Source organism: Lutra lutra, chromosome 4, assembly GCF_902655055.1.
Source record: "Lutra lutra chromosome 4, mLutLut1.2, whole genome shotgun sequence".
NCBI lineage: Eukaryota > Metazoa > Chordata > Mammalia > Carnivora > Mustelidae > Lutra > Lutra lutra.
In genome coordinates, this window is record NC_062281.1 from 103,651,602 (window position 1) to 103,670,217 (window position 18,616).

General features: G+C 46.7%; 1 protein-coding gene and 1 long non-coding RNA gene across 7 annotated transcripts in view; one reads left to right on the plus strand and one right to left on the minus strand.

The window, feature by feature from the left end:
• Nucleotides 1-4,717: 4,717 nt before the first annotated feature.
• The window catches only part of ELAPOR1 (endosome-lysosome associated apoptosis and autophagy regulator 1), a 71,392-nt gene continuing 57,493 nt past the window's right edge, over nt 4,718-18,616 (minus strand). Inside the window, exons 12-23 of one of the 5 annotated variants that reach the window (XM_047726231.1) lie at nt 17,776-17,881; nt 17,325-17,462; nt 16,551-16,814; nt 14,607-14,780; nt 11,574-11,754; nt 11,167-11,263; nt 10,592-10,693; nt 9,132-9,258; nt 8,876-9,054; nt 8,167-8,332; nt 7,864-7,919; nt 4,718-7,039 (exon numbers count right to left, since the gene is read on the minus strand). In XM_047726231.1, the coding sequence (XP_047582187.1) occupies nt 6,940-7,039; nt 7,864-7,919; nt 8,167-8,332; nt 8,876-9,054; nt 9,132-9,258; nt 10,592-10,693; nt 11,167-11,263; nt 11,574-11,754; nt 14,607-14,780; nt 16,551-16,814; nt 17,325-17,462; nt 17,776-17,881 (1,690 nt within the window). In that variant the 3' untranslated portion in view covers nt 4,718-6,939. Of the gene's footprint in view, nt 7,040-7,863; nt 7,920-8,166; nt 8,333-8,875; nt 9,055-9,131; nt 9,259-10,591; nt 10,694-11,166; nt 11,264-11,573; nt 11,755-14,606; nt 14,781-16,550; nt 16,815-17,324; nt 17,463-17,775; nt 17,882-18,616 lie in introns of those variants that run through there. The other 4 variants (XM_047726232.1, XM_047726234.1, XM_047726233.1 and 1 more) reach the window with 4 other exon arrangements.
• On the plus strand, nt 11,576-15,772 carry LOC125097963 (uncharacterized). 2 transcript variants are annotated; one of them, XR_007126668.1, is made up of 2 exons: nt 11,576-11,715; nt 15,096-15,772. It is a non-coding gene; the product is annotated as an uncharacterized LOC125097963 (long non-coding RNA). The 2 variants fall into 2 exon arrangements; XR_007126669.1 differs by having other exon boundaries at nt 15,099-15,772.

Below are 18,616 nucleotides of genomic sequence, written 5' to 3' on the forward strand. Positions count from 1 at the left end.
CTGATAACGAGATTATTTAGAACCCCACCCCTAATGCCCCCCAGCTAGCTGTGCTAAGTCTGTCTTGGTCTTACAGCCGTTGCATGGGCTCCTGTGATGAGGATATGGCATTGCTATCCTTGCTTTCCAACAATGTCTGCCAAGCCAACTTAGATGTAATGTAGGGCAAAAGACAGTAGTGAAGCTGACAAGTAGAGATCCGGAGGGGCCCTTCGGTAAGGGGATTGTCTGGGTTTGCCTCCCTAGGTTCAGTTTGCCTAGGATGCTAGACTTAAAACCAGTGAAAAGGACATGTAGGTAGCTGCAGTCTCCCGAGAAAACATGTAAGAAAACTGTCTTCATAATGTTAAGTTCCCTGAAACCTTCTGAGGGCGAGGTCTGATAGGGGCTGACGCTTCCCTGTCGGTGAAGGCACTGCCAGAGTGTGTTCTTTGCTAAGTTTCAAGTGATGGGTGTTCTTGAGGCTGCACTGGGGCCCAGGCCCAGCGGAGGAGGTCCACAGGGCTAATCCTATAAGGAGGTCATCAGTATAATTGGATGGATGGCCTTAAAATTCCAGCCTCCACAAATTTCCTTAGGAATTTTCACCATTAGTCTTATCATTATATTATAGTCATCTTCCTTTAAAATGCTCATGTTAGGGGCGCCTGGATGGCTCAGTGGGTTAAAGCCTCTGCCTTCGGCTCAGGTCATGATCCCAGGGTTGATCCAGCCCCACATCGGGCTCTCTGCTCCGCGGGGAGCCTGCTTCCTCCTCTCTCTCTGCCTGCCTTTCTGACTACTCATGATCTCTGTCAAATAAATAAATAAAAATATTTTAAAAATAAAATAAAATGCTCATGTTACCTGATAAATATAACAATTACCATAATGGCATACTTCATCAACTTAGGAATCATAGAATTTTTAGAGCTGGAGGTGAATCTTAGGTAATTGCTAGCCTAATAATTCCTAATCTTTTCATCACCTTGTCCCCCGTGTTTTAAAATATGTTTAACAAACGTGATTTTAACAAATTCATTTTCCCTTCTTATTCATCAGACATATACAGCCGCCAATTAGAATTTCCAATCAGCAGAAAATAAAGTGTTATTACACTGCCAGAAACTAACACAAAAACAAATCCACAATAGTACTTCAGTTATGGGGTGATACCTCTTTTGGATGTGTGCTTTCCATTGGCCTTTAATACTGAGAACAGCTATTGGGTGCTACAGCTGAGGACCCAGGGATTCAAGGGTTCAAGGAAAACAGCTATGTCAACCCCTTCCTCTTCTATACAAGAACACTGAGGCCCAGGGAAATTAAGCAATAGAACCAAACCAGAATACTGGTAAGACTCCAAGATAGTCTCATGTTTGAGCTTGTTTCTCTGTTAGCATTCCATAGCAGAAAACAGAGCCATGAGGAACTTGGCTAGAAGATGTGGCTTTTTCTTATAGGGCAGAGACCCTTTATTGCATCTTTATCCCCACTGGACCTAGCATAGTGCCTTACATGGGGCAGGCGCTTATTATATCCTTATTGGGGATGTGAGTTGCAGGGAGTAGGCTGGGAGGTTAGAAGCTTGTTGCGGGTTCAGGGCCTTAGGGGTCCTGGGCAGCTGGTGGACAGCCCGCAGAGAATGACTACCTGCAGGGAAAGAGCAAGAAAAGAGGGAGGATCATGCAGCCCCAGATGCCATTCTCAGTTTTTACCAGTTCAGTGCTGGCTAAAGTAGGAGGGCTCTCCTGGGTCTTGTTTCAGTACCTCTTTGCATTCCTCTTTTTGTCTTGGATCTGAAGGAGGATTTCTCAGTGTTGGACAAGCGGGCCCTACCCTCTCACTCCCCTGCTAGAAACCATCAGTGGCTATCTGTTACCCTTCGGAGAATGTCCAGATATGCCTTGCAAAGCCCTTCATGATCTGTCCTCTACCAAATTCTCTTAAATGTTCCCCTTATCTCTTGACATTCCTCCTCACATTCCCCATGCTGCGCTACCTGTAGCACACCTTTCTTGTCTCTGAGCCTTTATACAAACCCCTTCTACCTGGAAACCCCCTTCCCTCCCCTGTTCCTCCAAACTGGCCAATTTCTTCTTCCTTCGGGAAGCTATCTGTGCTACACTATTCACCTTTCCCCCCAGATCAATGCAGCACCCACCCTTCTAGGTCCCTAGAGTACAGTAGCATTTTCATACTGTTTCAGGAGAAACTGACAACCCAACTCCCAGCTTGAGGCTGCCCACTCCCTTCTATCAGAGAGAGCCAGTAACAAAGGAAGTTAATGTTGCTGTCCTTGGATGATGTAGGAGGAACCATCTAAAAATAACATGGGTAAGGGAAAGTTGCCAGGATCTGGGGGGACTTTGATCCTGCCTCTCCCTGTTAGAGTTGGAAGGAGGTGTCCATTCTCCTACCACACTGTATGGTTTGGGCTATTACATTTTATGTGGGATTGTTAGCTTCAGTGCTAATATGGAATTAATATGCCAAATTCCCCTTGAATAGCTCTTAAATTATCAATGAACTTTTGTATATGCAACCTACATCAATTTCTTTGTCTCTTCAATAAGACTTGTTGCTCTGTGGTTTTCAACTGTCTTCTTTAAGATTTAGATCAGTATCTTCTTGCCTTGTCACCTGACAATGTATTTCACTTCTTTGTCATTGATTGGGAAACCCTTAAAATCGTTCATATATCCATCCCACACACACATACCAGTTTCTCTTTTCTTTTTTTAAGATTTTATTTTTAAGTAATCTCTGCAACCAACATGGGGCTCAAACTCAAAGCCCTAAGGTCAAGAGCTGCATGCTTCATTGTCTGAGCCGGCCAGGTGCCCCTCCCACAGTTTCAAGCTTGGTCACATCTGCTGCTTGTTTGATGCACTGGGACGCTGCACAGTATATGATTGAATTCATGTAAATTAACTGTAGTACTCCCATGTCAGTGTTTCTTCACTATTGTGTCCTCTGTGGGTGAGCCAGGGAAAGATTCACAGTGGGATGATTTTTTTTTTTTAAGATGTTTTTATTTGTCAGAGAGAGAGAATGTGCACACATAAGCAGGGGGGCAGCAGGCAGAGGGAGGACCAAACTCCCTGCTGACCAAGGAGCCCGATGTTGGACTGGATCCCAGGATCCTGAGATCATGACCTGAGCTGAAGGCAGATGCTTAACCAACTGAGCCACCCAGGCATCCCCATAGTGGGGTGATTTTGAAGGCTGGGTGGGGGTCAATCAGGTGAAAAAGCAAAGGCAGAGGCATAGGCCAATGCTGGAAGGTGCAAAAGAGCTTATGAGGGACAGTCCAAAGTTGTGTGAATAGTGAGATGTCTGGCTGGCTCAGTAGAGCGTGTGACTTGATCTCAGGGTTGTGAGTTCAAGCCCTACATTTAACGTGGAGATAACTTAAAAATAATTTTTTTTTTAAGTGTAGCTGGAGTGGAACCAATGTGGGCAGAGGGGGCACGTAGGCTGTTAGGGACCTTACACGCCACAACACTAACTCTGTTGCAGATGCACTTTCATCATCCATTACAATGGGGATAGTCCTTGCCGCTAGTTTAGATTTTATACCATAAACTGGACTGATATTTAGTTAACCATCAGTACAACCAGGTACAACTCAGTCTGAGGAAAACAACCAGCTGAGGGAGATCTTTCTGGGGGGTTAAATGCCTCAACCAGAGTGAAGGAAAGTACTGAGGCAGGAAAATCCAGCTAACCCTGGAAATGGTAGGTCCTGATGTCCTCTGTGATTTTCTCCGCATGTAGTCTATAAGAATCCACTTCGTATCCAAAGAAGTAAATTTTACTTGTCTTTGTCTTTGTAGATACATTGTTCTATGGCTGGACTCAGTGCCACACGAGAGAAAACTAAACTGGAAAGGAAGGGAGGGAAGATGCGAAGAGTTTTATGTATTCTCTCTTTGATCCTCACCCAATCTGGAGAAGTAAGGCATCATTAGATGCATTTTATTACTGTGGAAACAGGCTTTGGTTGTTGGCTGATTCCTCAACAGGTGGTGAGAGGCTTTCCATCCTAGGTCCCTATTGCTCTGAAGCATGCTCTTTTCTCTGTCACTCTGGGGTTCCAGAATGCTCTTCACCTTCAGCTTAAGCTTCAAGAACACTTCCATTCCTCACTCCCCCATCCAGCCACCCAACCCGTGTTCAAGAAAAACAACTTGAAACATACGTTTTATTTCACAAAAAAAAAAAAAAAAAGAAAGAAAGAAAAAGAAAAGGGGGAAAATGTGATAAGCCATAGCCATCCCCTAATAAACTACAAACTCTTGGAATACAAAATAAAAAGGAAATCCAAGCAGTCTTGATGGGACAAAAATTTGGTTTCACAAAGCTGAAAAATCTGTCACAAAGTCTCTGTTGTATAAATATAGTCAATCCTATCTTTAATGCAGAGTCAGACCAAAAAAAAAAAAAAAAAAAAAAAAAAGCTTTGGCATAAGAAATCGCCTGGTCCTTGAATATACCACAATGTTCTTTTATGTTCCCTGCCAAATCAGGTGATGCTTACATGATGAGAATTACTTGTGTCTTCCAGCACTCTAGGTGACCAAATGGGATTTAAGTATTTTGTCTCCTGAGCCCACACTACCTCCCGCAGTAGCCTGTGCAAAGCACTATAGCCTTAGTTTAAGAGTTGAAGGCTTTTCCCATATAAAAATCTAACATGTGTCTGTCCTAAAATTGAGCATGGTGATGGCTGCACAGTTCTTTGAATATATTCAAATCCATTGACTTGTACATTTTCAATGAGCCAATTGTATGGTATGTGAATTATATCTCAATGCTGTTAAAAAAATACTGAATATGTCTGAGCAACAGGTAACCCCAATACAACTCAGGAGCTCCTGGCAAGACCCAGGGAAGATCCATAGCAGTTGGTACACCAAGGGATAGATAAAGGGAGATGCTTAAAACGTTGTGACTCAAACAGTGGAGTTTGAGGTTGTTCTGGGGGCACTGAGGTTCAAGATGTCAGAATAAATAAGTCAACAGGGTAGATATTTTTTCCTACTGCTTCCAGTCTAAGGACCATGTATGGCTCTTGCCACAAAGAAAGTTATTCAGTGGGAAAGCAGATGCTTTCTGGGTGTTGCTGAGGCCACAGAAAACTTTCCGCTGGAGTTCAGGAGCGAGGTATCTGCATCCTTCGGGAGAAATTCCAACGTCGCTTCCAGGGTCTGAGAGCCTGACTCCCCCGAGAAGAGCATGCCCTCCACCCCAGCAAAGCTCCTAGATGTATTGAACCAAAGGGGCTGCCTGCCTTCAGTGATCCTACTGATGACCAGAAGTTCACAGCAGGGCCTGGTTCTCACTGACCCTTTTATAAGGGCACTGCCAGAGGAGCAGTGCCTAATCAGACCAGCAGACCATCTTGGTGGCAGACAAACCACTCTGAAAGACCATTCCCATTCTATACCTACCCTCTGGGGACCAGGTGGCCACTCAGGAAAAAAAAGAGGCACAACCAAGGTTGAGTGGGCCCTCACCCAGGGATGGTCATGCCAGGCTGATAGCGAGGGAGGGAGAACACCAGGAGTAAGAGAACAAGAATTTAAACTCTTGCACTGGTTTTACCATTGCAGTTACTTGAAGTCCATCAGTTACTCGAGGTGCCAAAGTGGGGAGAAGGGGCACAGAGGACACTCACTTTACTCACCTTTCAGAAGGGGATCTGCCGGAAATTGGAACCAGAAGTCTTTTTCGTTTTTAGCACACAGAAGAAATGAGAACAGGAAAAAGAGAAAGCTAGGGGCTTGGGAGGGTGAAGGATGACAGTTTGCTAAATAACTTTTTCAATTCCCCTAGTCTTTCCTCCAGGAAGACTGATGTGGTCCTCTGGCTGGAGTATGGGCTAGCAGTCAATTCTGTTTTTGGCCAGCCCAGAAAATGTTTGTTCTGGAGCTGAGCAGATGAGTTAAGCTTAGAAGCAGATATCCTGGCCACCTCGGGTCCATCCCATTGTGGGCCAGATCCCCCAGTACGGCCCCACTAAAACCTTGGCTTCCTCATGTTAAAATAAGATACCCCTGGTCCATGATATGCTCAAGCCTGACAAATGGGGACCTCAAGTGCAGGACATTTTCCTTGCTGGTAAGGTTTGTCGTGTCTGTGGGTACAAGCAAGCAGAGAAGAAAGCAAGAACACCTGTGTTTGGGGCTTACCTGGTTCTCTTTAACATCATAGAGAGATGGTGGGACGTTAAAAAATAAGCAGGGAGAATAAGTTCACTGGGGCTTTGGGCATTTTCTTGGTGCACTTTTTCCTTTGGCTCTTGTGAAAATATTCATCGCTTATTGAGAAAAAGGAAGTGAAGTACCTAGTTTCAAAAACAAAATGAAACTTTCCTTATTGCTTCTCTTTGTGCTTATCAAGACTTTTCTTCCCCAGACCTTACTCACCTTGCCCTCAGCCTAGCCACGAAACTCAGTCTGAGCTGGTTATCCAGGAGAGAAGAATCCAGACTACCATGACAGACCAGGAGAGAACACCAACACTCTCCTTACCCAGCCTCTCTCCTAGAGAGATCATAAACTGAGGGCCGATCACCAGAAAAACTCCCAGCTGCTTCTGCCCTTAGGACAGAGGAAGTTGTTTCTATACTTCAGAAGAGAGAAATATTTTCATTCCGGAGCTCTATGAATTATGAGCAGATGAAGCTATGGCTCTGACAGCTAGACCATTTTGGGAAACAAGATGCGAGCAAGGGAGTAATATACAAACAAAGTGTGGGTATATTTGATAGGTTTGAGGCAAGCGAAAGGAGGGTTTGGGTACTCTATAAAAAAACCAGATATCTGAAATCCAAACTTCTTCTGATAAGGCCACAATGAAGAGATTCCCAGCAGGAAGCTGGCAGCCAAATCGCCACAGGCTTGCAAGGTGGTGTGCCCAGGTGAGGAGGCAGGGGAGGCAGGGCAGTGCCTCTTACAGGTCCATGTCTGGGCCTCCTGACGATGTCTTCAGTGGCACGGAGTCAAATCCATCAGGAGTCCTCTGAAAGAGAGATGGTGACAGGAGCTGGCTGCTGCACGGCGGCAAGATGGGGAACAAAGGAGAGAAACGGAAAAGAGGTGACAGAAGGAACCCTTATGGAATTCCTGCTTCCAGTGGCTTTGTGGAAACAGACAGAAGATACCCTCTATTCTTCTTGGTCCTTCCAGTCAGTCAGAGGGTAAGAAAAATCTTTAAAACCCCCTGCTTTGCATCTTTGCTGAATTCTAAAAACCCAGAAAGACTGAGGGGTCCCAGGGTGAATGGTTCTCCCATTGGTCTTGCTCACACACACACACACACACACACATGCGTGCACGCGCGCGCGCGCGCACACACACACACACACACACACATGCATCACCCTGCCGGGTTAGCACAAAGGGAATGAGATTCAGCAGTCTAAACTCCTCCCCACCCTCCCCTGCCCATCCCGCCAGTCCTCTCCTCTCTGGTTACCACCCTCCCACCCACACCTGTTGGATGAACTGGTTCAGGACAGGAGGGAGGTGTGGGCTCTGGCAGGCTGGGGCTGCACAGGGCTGTGGCCCCGGAGGCGTTGCTCGGATGCTCTCTGCTGGCCCCACACCTGGCGACAGTGCTGTCAGCATAGCATTTATGAGCTTCAGATCTGCTCACCCACCCACACACACACGGAGCCAACTTTCCCAGCTCCACAGCGCTCAGTGGTGAGCAGCGTGGCCTTAGCTATGACTCAGCTCCCACAGGTTGGGGCCCAGACATCAGGGGACAGCACCCTCCACTGGTCAAAGGAGAGCCTCACTTCTATCAGAAGTTGATCCTAGGGATCGCCTCTTCCCCACCCTCCGAAAAAAAAAAGGGGGAAATGATTCTTACAACGTGGATGGTTCAATACTCCTTCTGGAAGTTAAAAGGCCCAAACAGTCCATCAACTGGAGTGCATGTTGGGAGAGAAGGAGCCTGGTCAAGAGCAGCCTTGGGCCCCATGGGAATCAGTAATGGTGTGGAAATACAGAAGGCAGAAGCCAGGATTTTGAGGGTGGGGGGCTGGAACAGTAGGGAGGGTGGGGAGTAGAGTAGTGAGTGGTCCCTGAACAGTGTGGGACCATTCAATGTCCTAGGACTGGTGTCTTCTCCAGCCCTCCAGGCTGACCTCAGTGTGCTGGCCAGCCTCCCTACCTTAGAGGTAAATGATTTGATCTTCCCAAAGAGTGACTTCTTGCTGGTAAAGATGAGGTCATCCTCCACGTCCTCGCCTTCCATGATGGCACAGCTGTCAGCGGCTGGCAGGTCGCAGTCCTTGAGGGTAGCGTTCATCACCAGCTTGGAGTACTTGTACTCCAGTCTGTGAGGCAGGGCAATGGGAAAGGTTAGACAAGGAAATGCGGGAGGGGAGAGGGAGAGAGGCTGGGCCCTAAACAGGGAGCCACAGATAAGGAAACTGAAGCCTAGCAAAATAGTGTGAGGCCTGGGCTTACAGCTAAGGAATCTTGACTTCCAGCTCAGTGATCTTCTTTCCTTAAGGCTAGCTGTATCTGTGTTCTCAAGGCTTAATAGAAATACTGGAATCATGAAGTCATTATTTTAATTAGTAATAATAACAACAAACTAAGGATACTCTGCTTTTCCTTTGAGCATCTAACGGTCATTTATAGACTGCCACGTGGTACTGTCCCTGTTCAGGAATCAGGACAGCCAAGGCAGCTGCTGGATAAGTGGCTCAACAAGTCTCTGGCCGGAGTCACAGGGTCCATGGCCGACCCCAGAGAAAAGCCTCATGGATTGAATTCTCAGACGTTCTCTTCCTGTGGAGTGACCCAACCCTGCCCATCCCAGACTCCAATACCCCATCACATACTTTTTTTTTTTTTTCTTCCCCATCACATACTTTTGATTCTTTTTCCAAAAGTAACAGGTCAGGACGGTGAGCAGGATGGCGGTACAGGTGCCTGCAGAGATGCCCACTTTCAGCCAGAAGTCGATCGTTTTGCAGATGGTGACTCTCTGCTCAGGCAGGGAGATGCCACCCGCACACAGCTTTGGCTCACGCCACACGTAAGTGGTCTTCTGTTGGGGACAAAGACAAGGAACTCAGAGATCACATTCCCTTCTCTCCCAGGACGTCCCTGAGCAGAAAGACCCACCTGGATCCCAGCCACACAGCTGCTGACGATAGCATGGTAGTCGGCAGGGGAGCAGAGCGGACAAGCAGCCAGGCTCTCCCACAGGAAGTGGAAGTTACAGCCATCACAGGTCCCATCGGAACATGCGCTAGCAAAGCAGAAAGAAGACGTGAGGGCTTATGTGCTGGATGGTGGCAAGAGCTGGTGGGAGTCCCATCATCTCATAGCTCTCCTCGCTGGACTGTTAGCCCCACCAGGATCCTTCCAACTAGTCCTTAATACAGGTTTTGCTCTCCAGTGTCCCTGATAACAAGAGGCCTTCCAAGTCTCCACCAGGTTCTGTATCCTCTGCCCATTTGTTTCTGCTACATCAGATGAGAGCTAATGTCAGGTGTCTGAGCTGTACCATGGCTGCCCCAGCCAGCTCCCCCTCAGAGGCTTCTGTTCTCCCACATGGACCTGTGACATTTTGTAAAAGCTGCTTCAATGCAGCTTCCTTGGGCAGGGGGGGTGGGGTGCTGGGTTTCAGGAACAGACTTAGGTCATGGATATCTGTCAGTTACTTTACTGCAATGTTTACACCAGCAAGAACAATGGTCTTATATTTTGACACCACAGAGTCAAAATATCTTGCATTGGTCCCCATCTCCCCAAGCAGCTGCTATTTAGAAACAGCATTCCCCTGGGTGCCTGGGTGCCTGGGTGCCTGGGTGGCTCAGTCGGCGGGGCATGTGCCTTCAGCTCAGGTCATGGTCCCAGGGTCCTGGGATCGAGCCCTGAGTTGGGCTCCCCACTGAGTAGGGAGCCTGTTTCTCCTTCTACCCTTCCCCCCTGTGTCTCTCTTTAATAAATAAATAAAATCTTAAAAAAAAAAAAAAAAAAAGAGAAAGAAACAGCATTCTCCAAACCATCTTCTACAAGACATTAGCGCCCCGCAACATGTTAGTTGGGGGAAAGAAGGAGGTGGGGGGAGGGTCCTGCAATCAAATTGGTTCCAGAATTCTTGATTCAGCACACCCAGCTATTAAACTCATAATTGGGTCTTTTGATTGCGCAGAGATTGCTAAAACTGTTACTCCTCCTAATAATAGCAAGTACACACCAGACACCACAAGAAGTCCACAAGTCTCATGGTCTCATTGAATCCTCAAGATCACCCCCTGAGGGAACTTCTTGTTATCCTCATTTTACAGATAAGGAACAAGAGGCCCAGAGAAGATAAGAAATGTATCCATGATAACATAGCTACTAAGTGGAGGACATGAATCCAATAGCTGTGCCTAAATGTCCCCATAATGGTATGGGATTGTGAGAATAGCTTGGACTCTTCCTTCTGCCCCACTCTTGACACCTGAAGATTGAGAATTTGAAGTCATGACTGTGTCCCCAATAGCCCACTCCTGCCTCTCAGACTATTTTCTCTTTGACCCTTGGGATGAAATGAGTCCAAAGAAGGGAGACCTTGTTACACACCCCTTTACCTCGGCAGCGACAGATGTCCAGGGGCGGGTTTCAGTGGACTGCATCGGACACGGATGGTAGTCGATCTCCCAGAACTGCAGGACTGGGTCACGTCATTGGACCTGCAGAGCAAGCCAGCCCCCGGTGGGGGTAGAAGTCACTCACCTGTTTCATTGGAGAGTCACTAAGTGAGGTCAGCACCGAACAGTTCCCTTGCTGGGGAAGTTAGGACTTGGGGGTGCACAGGAGTTGGTTTATACACTGTGAGAGTGGGGATCGGGGAGAGCTGGTCAAGGGGAAAGGCATTGGTCCAGGAGAGGTTAGCATAGGCATAACACCGGAGTCTCCTAAGGCAGGAAGGGAAGTCAGCCACAGATAATCCCATGTTTCTCCCTGCCTCCAGGGCAGACCTGCCCCAGTAATACCCCAGAAGCTGGGACCAGTGAACTCCTAGCCTGTAGCTGTCATGGCTGGGTCAATCTGCTAGACATCTGACATGTTCTGGCTTGATAAGTAGGTGGCTGGAGAGAGGGATGCACCAGAAATGGTGGAGGGGCTAGGTTTCCCTTGCATCGGCCTGGTCTCTCATCTTCACCTATAAAAGAAGATCACGTCCGGTATTCCCAAGGACTCCGGGTGGAAAAGTTCAGCTGGGGAGGTGATTCCATCCAGAGTCATATCTGTTGTCACCCCTGCCAAATTAGAGCTCCTAATTAGTTGTCACTAGTAGCATGAGCCAGCAACCACTTCAACTCTTCCAATACCTGTCAACATCCAACCTTCCTCCATCTCCTCACATTCCCGACTGGCTCATGAAAGGGTAAACCAAGGTTTGTCAGAGGCCCCAGGATGGAATACAAAACAGAGATCAGGAGGGTGGGCCCCTCATCTGGAGCCTTTTTACCTCAGAGCCCGGTAGCCTCACTCTCTCTTACACACACACACACACACACACACACACACACACACACTCACACAGGCTGGAGCAGCTGGGTCACTCACCAATAAGACGGTCGGCGAGGCTGACAGGCTGCGAGGACACTCCAGCCTTGTAGCCTGTCACCTCCGGGGGGATGATGACCGCCTGGCAGACGTAGGCTGTGATGGATTTGGAGAAACCCGACTCACCCTCAGGAATCCGGAGGTCAGTGACATTGTCGGCACACACGGACATTTTCTTACCCTGGGTAGGGGGACGTAGGGAGGAAGGAGTGGGAAGGAGTGAATGGTCACACAATTCCCAAAGGGGAAGAGGGCACATTGCTTTCACATCTGAAATTTCAGCCTTCCAGTGGTATGCTGCAATGGAATGATTTCATCCTAGATCTAATTACAAGACACATTTTTTTTTTTAAAGCTAAAAATAAGGCCTCGGTGTCCTAGTTTCTGGAACTCTGGCCCAAAGGTCGCCAAGCCTTTTTGTTTCCTCAGAGTCACGTGGGAGCCTCATATAAGCAGGGTTGTGGTGGTGGCAAAGGACCTAGAGCTCTAATATACCAGCCCACCAATCCTTCTCCTGGCCGGATTTCTTGATAGATACTGAAATACATAACTGATTCTCTGAAGTTTTTGAACATCTGGCTTGGCTCACATTCCCTCTCTGTCTCCCTTAGTGCTTGTTGTGAGAGCAATTTCCAGAGAGATTCCCAGCAGTTAAAACAGACCCCACAACTAGCCCCCTCCCTGCCTTGAGATAGGACATCTTAGAAATAATTGGAACCTAATCCACTAAAAAAAAAAGTACCAAGTGAAGAAAGTCTGTGTTTATGTAGAGAACATGACAAGAAATAAAATGTTCTCTAACAACCCTCACTGTAGAGAACTCTGGAAGATGGTAAGATTAAGTCTCCTTCTTCCTGAAGATTTTGTAATAGAGGAAATACTGAGGTATTATTCCTTCAACAACATTACATTTATGGAATATCAGTATATAACGTGTTTGTCAGCATAAAATCATTTGTTCACTACTTTAAATTTGAGTGTACTAAACCCAAAGAATAAATACAAAAGCACTTATTCAAAAGGATATGTGCACCCCTAAGTTTATTGCAGAATTATTTACAAAAGCCAAATTGTGGAAGCAGCCCAAGTACCCACTGATAAATTAATGGATAAAGAAGATGTGGCGTATATACACAATGGAGTATTATTCAGCCATAAAAAGAATGAAATTCTGCCTTTTGCAACAACATGGCTGGAGCTAGAGAGTATTATGCTAAGTGGAATAAACAGAGAAAGACAAATACTATATGATTTCACTCATATGTGGAATTTAAGAAACAAAATAAATGAACAAAGGAAAAAAGAGAGAGAGGGAGGGAGGCAAACCAGGGAAGAGACTCTAAACTATAGAGAACAAGCTGATGGCTACCAGAGGAGAGGTGGGTGGGAGGTGGGTGGGTGAAAACAGTTGATGGAGTCTAAGGAATGTACTTGTGATGAGCACCAGGTGATGTATGGAAGTGTCAAATCACTACATTGTACTCCTGAAACTAAGGTAACACTATGTTACATTCTAGTAATGTACATTAACTAACTATACTGGAATTAAAATTAAAAGCTTAATAAAATGTTTAAGAATGGAAGTGTCCTAGGGGCCCCTGGGTGGCTCAGTGGGTTAAGCCTCTGCCTTCGGCTCAGGTCATGGTCTCAGGGTCCTGGGATCGAGCCCCGCATCGGGCTCTCTGCTCAGCGGAGAGCCTGCTTCCCTTCCTCTCTCTCTCTGCCTGCCTCTCTGCCTACTTGTGATCTCTGTCTGTCAAATAACTAAATAAAATCTTAAAAAAAAAAAAAAAAAGAATGGAAGTGTCCTAAGCACTTACCCTGTCAGATTTCCAATATTCTAAATTTTATTACAAATGAAGTTATGTCAATTGCTAAATCTGGTGATTCTTAGTTAATTTTTAGATTGTAAGAAATTAGGGACAGGAGAACAGAAAGAAACCTTTGCGTTATGGTAAAACAAAGACCCATTTTGGTCTTTGAACTGACAGTAATGTGACAGCACACAGGAGACATTTCTGAAAAGAATAAAGGGGAAAAACCAAAAAGTCAATCTCTCCAAATTCCCTGTCTTCATCTCTCTCCCCACTCACTGAATGAAACTTTTGCTACATGGATCTTGCTTTAATCAGCCTCAGTTTCTGAGTTATCACTAATTCCTTGGAAGCTTCATTTGAACTTCTTCAAAGACTTGTAAAAACAAGATAGAGACATGCATCTCTAATCTTCCATTGATTATTTCTTTTTTTTAAATTAAGATATAATTGCCATAGAACATTGATTGGTTTATTTCTTGGCGTGTTCTCTATATAAACACAAATCAACTTTTTTCACATGTTCCAGAAGGTGGTAGAAGATGGACTGTGTGTTAAGTGAGGTCTCACTGCCACACAGAGTCACAGACTAAAGGCTCAAGATGCCCTTTATCTTGCAACATTTGAAACTATCTCTCCGACTGCTAATCCCAGCTTGTTTGTAATTTAGTTAAGTGCTATAGTGCTGGGATTACTCTTTACATTTCTGTCTTTGACTTGTGCATCCAACACATTTACGGCAGCATGAAACAGCTAAAGGTAACATTCTTCCCATATCCTAGAAAGCCTTTCACTTCCCTTTTAAAAAACTGCCCACAAAGGTTCTGAGAGATGAATTACATACAGTTTATTTTATCCGGTCTTTAGAAAGCAAACGTCAAATGCCTTGATTACTGAAGACTGCTCAGACTGCTCTTTAAAGGGAAAAAAAAATCTTCCTCTGGCATTGTTTTTTTGTATTCATTTTGGAAGAATTAAAGTCAGTTAGGAGTAAATGAATATCTTAACTCAAACACCTTTATTTTCCTAAATGTTTATATTCCAAATGATTTAATTTTAGAGGAAAATGTCCTCTGGGAGAATTATCATCACTTAGAAACGCTGTCGTCTTCTCAGTCGCCTGCTGCCTGGTTTTTTGGCTTTGCACTTGTGTCCATCTCTGGCTCTGACCCTCTGGTGTCCCATTTCGATACAACGCCCCGGCACTCACACAGCTTACCTCATTTCCACACAGACTGAGGGTAAAGTGGTGGAAATATTTCAGCCCTTTGGAAGTGAAGCTTGGCCCTCCAGCCAGAGAGACGGTGTTTGCCAAAGCCAAGAAGTTGTAGTCCAACCCCCTGGTCGGAGTGCTGGTGGAGAAGGTGCAGTCATTGTAGCACAAAGAGTGGATCTGAGGGGAAAGGCTCGGTCAGGTGGGCTGTTCGGGCGGGGCCTGAAGGGGACTGTATGGAGAGTGGCAGCCATTGTCCCCAGCCTGGTCCAGTCCAGGAGTGAGAGAAGCAGACTTAAGGATCGGGTGGGTATTAAAATAAGGGAAATGGGCCAGTGAGGGCATCCCACAGCGCACTTGTTAACACGTATATGGTATACAGACCCGAGTCTACCACTTTTCAGTAAGGAATTTGGTCAGATTTTATAGCCTTGTCCCTCTGCCTAGATGGCTGAATTCTCTCAGGACTCAAGGTAGCCCCTTCTTGCTTTTCAGCAGAAGACAAGGAGGAGCGAACCAGAAGAAGGGTGTTCGGGATGGCAGAAGAGAAGCTACAAGCCTTTCCCGTGCCCCACTTTCAAATGCCTGCCTTTTCAAAAGCCTGCCTCCTCTCTCCCAGGTTCTCTGCAGGACACTGAGCTTCAGAGGGGATTTAGGGGGCCTAGGTGGTTTTGGCTCAGGTCATGATCTTATGGGTCCTGATCTTGTGGGTCGTGAAATGGAGCCCCACGAGGGGCTCTGTGCTCAGCACGAAGTCAGCTTCTCTCCCTCTCTCTCTGTCCTCTCGCTCTCCCTCTCCCCCTATTTGGTATAAATAAATAAATTAATAATAATAATAATAAATAATAATAATAATAAGTAATAAATAAGTAAATCTTTAAAAAGAGGGGATTACATCCCATAAACCCCATAAACACCTTACTCCTTTCTAGAATCTCCGTTCAGCAGCAGCCTTATGCAACTGTCATTCCCTCCCTCAGCGGCAGAGGGAGCCCTAGGGGAAGAAGTTTGCCGCAAAGGCCTGGGGTGCGGGGAGAAGTTGCCCCGGGGTCTGCAGAACTGTGGCATTTACTGCACAGCTAAACTAAGCAGCATTTGCAGACTGTATAAATAATGCCTCACAGATGTTTGTGTATCGATGTGGTTGTGATAAGTGAAATATAAATTCATTTAAAAAGGATTAATGATTTGTCTCCCTCCCCGTCCGCAAGAGACTCTTAATCTCAGGAAACAAACAGGGCTGCTGGAGGGGAGGTGGGTGGGAAGAATGGGGTGGCTGCATGATGGACACTGCGGAGGGTATGTGCTCTGATGAGTGCTGTGAATTGTGAATGAATGATGATTCATAGACCTGTATCCCTGGGGCAAATAATACATTATATGTTAATAATAAATAAATAAAGCGTTAATGAATACTTAAGAGCTTTTCATCATAGTACTTTCTTAGCTTCAGAAGTGCATAGGGCCAATAGCACTGTTACTTTACTTTAGAAAAAAACTCTAGGATAAAAGACAGCAATGCCAGTTAACTGTACGTCCCAGCGATGGTGGGTTGCCTTCCCAAAGGAGAGGGGGGTCAACTCCCATGACAATACGCTGCACTGAAGTAGGCTGAATGTGAGCCCAAGCTCTCATTCCTTCCCTTTAGGTCTCTGCAGAGATGGCAAATAGCCCTCTGGACCGGATGGTCACAGATCTCCCTAACCTACCTCATGAAGATGAGACTTGTCCATGGCTGAGGCCTAGACCCTGAAAACCAACCTCTCTGCAGCTAAGAACTTGCTGTCCATGCTCAAAGCCTGGGCAGGTATCCTCAAGGACTCTAACCTGTGAATGAGCTACAGGGAATGCTTGGCTATCGACCCCTCAAGAGCACCCCCCACCCCACTGCTCCAGGTCTTGGCACCATTCAGAGATCCAAGGTTAGGATGCATGATACATGGTTGGCACCTTGTTGCTCTTGGTCCCTGGACCGCAGGGCACACAGGCCTGGATGCCGTAAGGCTGGTGGGCCTTCAGGATTGTGTTTGGGGGGCAGGAGTGGCAGGTTCCTGAGTCCCGATGGATGTAGTAGCCAGGAGGACAAGAGGTGCAGGAGGAGCCCATGTCAGAGGCTTCCAGGGCACAGGGACGGCAGTAGGAGGCCACCCCGTCCATGACGTTGGTGATATTGATGGAGTAGATTTTGGCGACATCATTGGTGTACTTCCTGCCCTGGAAATGGGAGGAGAGAGGGCAGAGGACTAAGATGTCGGCAGCAATTGGATTCTCTAGAAATAGCAAATGACTATAACCCTCTTTACCCTCCAGTACTTGAGAAAAATCTGAGAAGCATACTGTTCTTCTTCCCTGAAGAGTAGCCCTTCGTGAACATTTTGTGTCACATTAAGCCAAGACGAGCCCATTCTAAATGTTGTATAAAAATACTAAGTGCCACAGGAGAAATATGCAGTAGATACCATTACATGAAAAAAGCAGGTCTCTTCCTTGTGAGAGGGGACAAAAAATGTCCTTGAACTTTTAGTGCCATCTTCCTGGGAAGTCGTTTGGACAAGGCCAGATGCTTCTCAGGGGCGGGAATAGGCCGTTCCGTGTTGACTCTTTCAGATCCTTCGAACCCTTGGGCTCTGAACCTCACACTCACACTTAAGCTACTGCCAGGAATTATCCTGGCTCAGAGGTCTCTTCTGGAAGCCAGGGGTCTGGAGAAGGGCAGCAGCTTACCGTCTCATGAAAAGTCGTCCTCTGGAAGGCCCAGGTGAAGCTCATGGTAGCATTCTCCTCGATGATATAGGTGTAAGACTGTTTGCCTTTGGAACCTTTCCATGTCTCCACGGGAGTATTGGTCCTAGAATTCACACCCTGAATCCAAGATAGACAAGTGAAGAAGGCACAGTGGCTGGGTGGCTGGCTGGTGTGCGTGGGGGGGACGGGGGGGGCAGTGTTCCCATACTGCTGCCATCCCAGGGGCCAGAACAGTCGGTCAGACCCATGTTAAACTGTGAAGTCCCTGAAGGACAGTCTAGGCCCTTCTGTGAAGTTACTATAAACGGGGCCATCAGTTATACTGGCGCACCAAAGGGGGCCAGCGGTCAGTTATGTTGATGGCCAAAGGGGGCCAACCCTCACAATAGTTCCCAGAAACCCCACAGCAGACAAAGAAAGGGAAACATACCACCATGAAGTAGAGCTCACAGTTCACAGAACAGATGGTCTCAAAGACAAATGTGATCCTGGCCACCTCTTTATTCTCCGTGTCTGCCGTCACTGACTGTGGAGGTCTGTGGGGCAGAAATGAAAAGTCAGCTCCCAAGACCAGGCAATGCTTCCCAAAGAGCCCAGACAGCAGCAAAAGGTCTGCTGGGGGACAGGATTAAGTTCTGAGGACTTTGGAAAGAGCACAGATTAAGTCCAATTCTGCCACCTGGCTATGTGATCAAATTGGTTTCCTCATCTGTAAAATGAAGGTGATAATACCTTTTTTATATACCTTCCATCACTGTGGTGAGATCCAAGGGCATAACAGAGAGAGGAGTGCTTTGTAACATGCTCTAGAATCTCACCAGCAGAGTGGGGTCCTCAGACCAGCAGCATCGCCCTCACCCGAGCTTATCAGAGGCCCGGAACCTCAGGCCCCCCCACCCAGACCCACTGAATCAGAATCTGCACGTTAACGTGATTCCCAGGTGACGGAGAAGCACATCAAGGTTCGAGAGTACCTACATGCACTTAACAGCTCACTCTCTGGGGTGGTGGGAAATTTTCTCGGGTCGAATGAGCAGATATTTCAATTTGTCATCTCTTCAGCCAAGTTCTTAGGCTGGTCCTTCTTTTGGGAAGACAGAGCCAAGCCCCAGGGGGCAGGTGGGGTAGGGGTGGTGAGTGGAAGAGGTGAGGATCCACTCTACTGGAGCAGTCAGCTTTGCAAATTGAAATGTCCTTTTGGGAATGTTACCCCCATCCCTCCAAAGCCTAAAAACCGAGCTCACCCTGCAAATGGGTTATAAATTAATTTA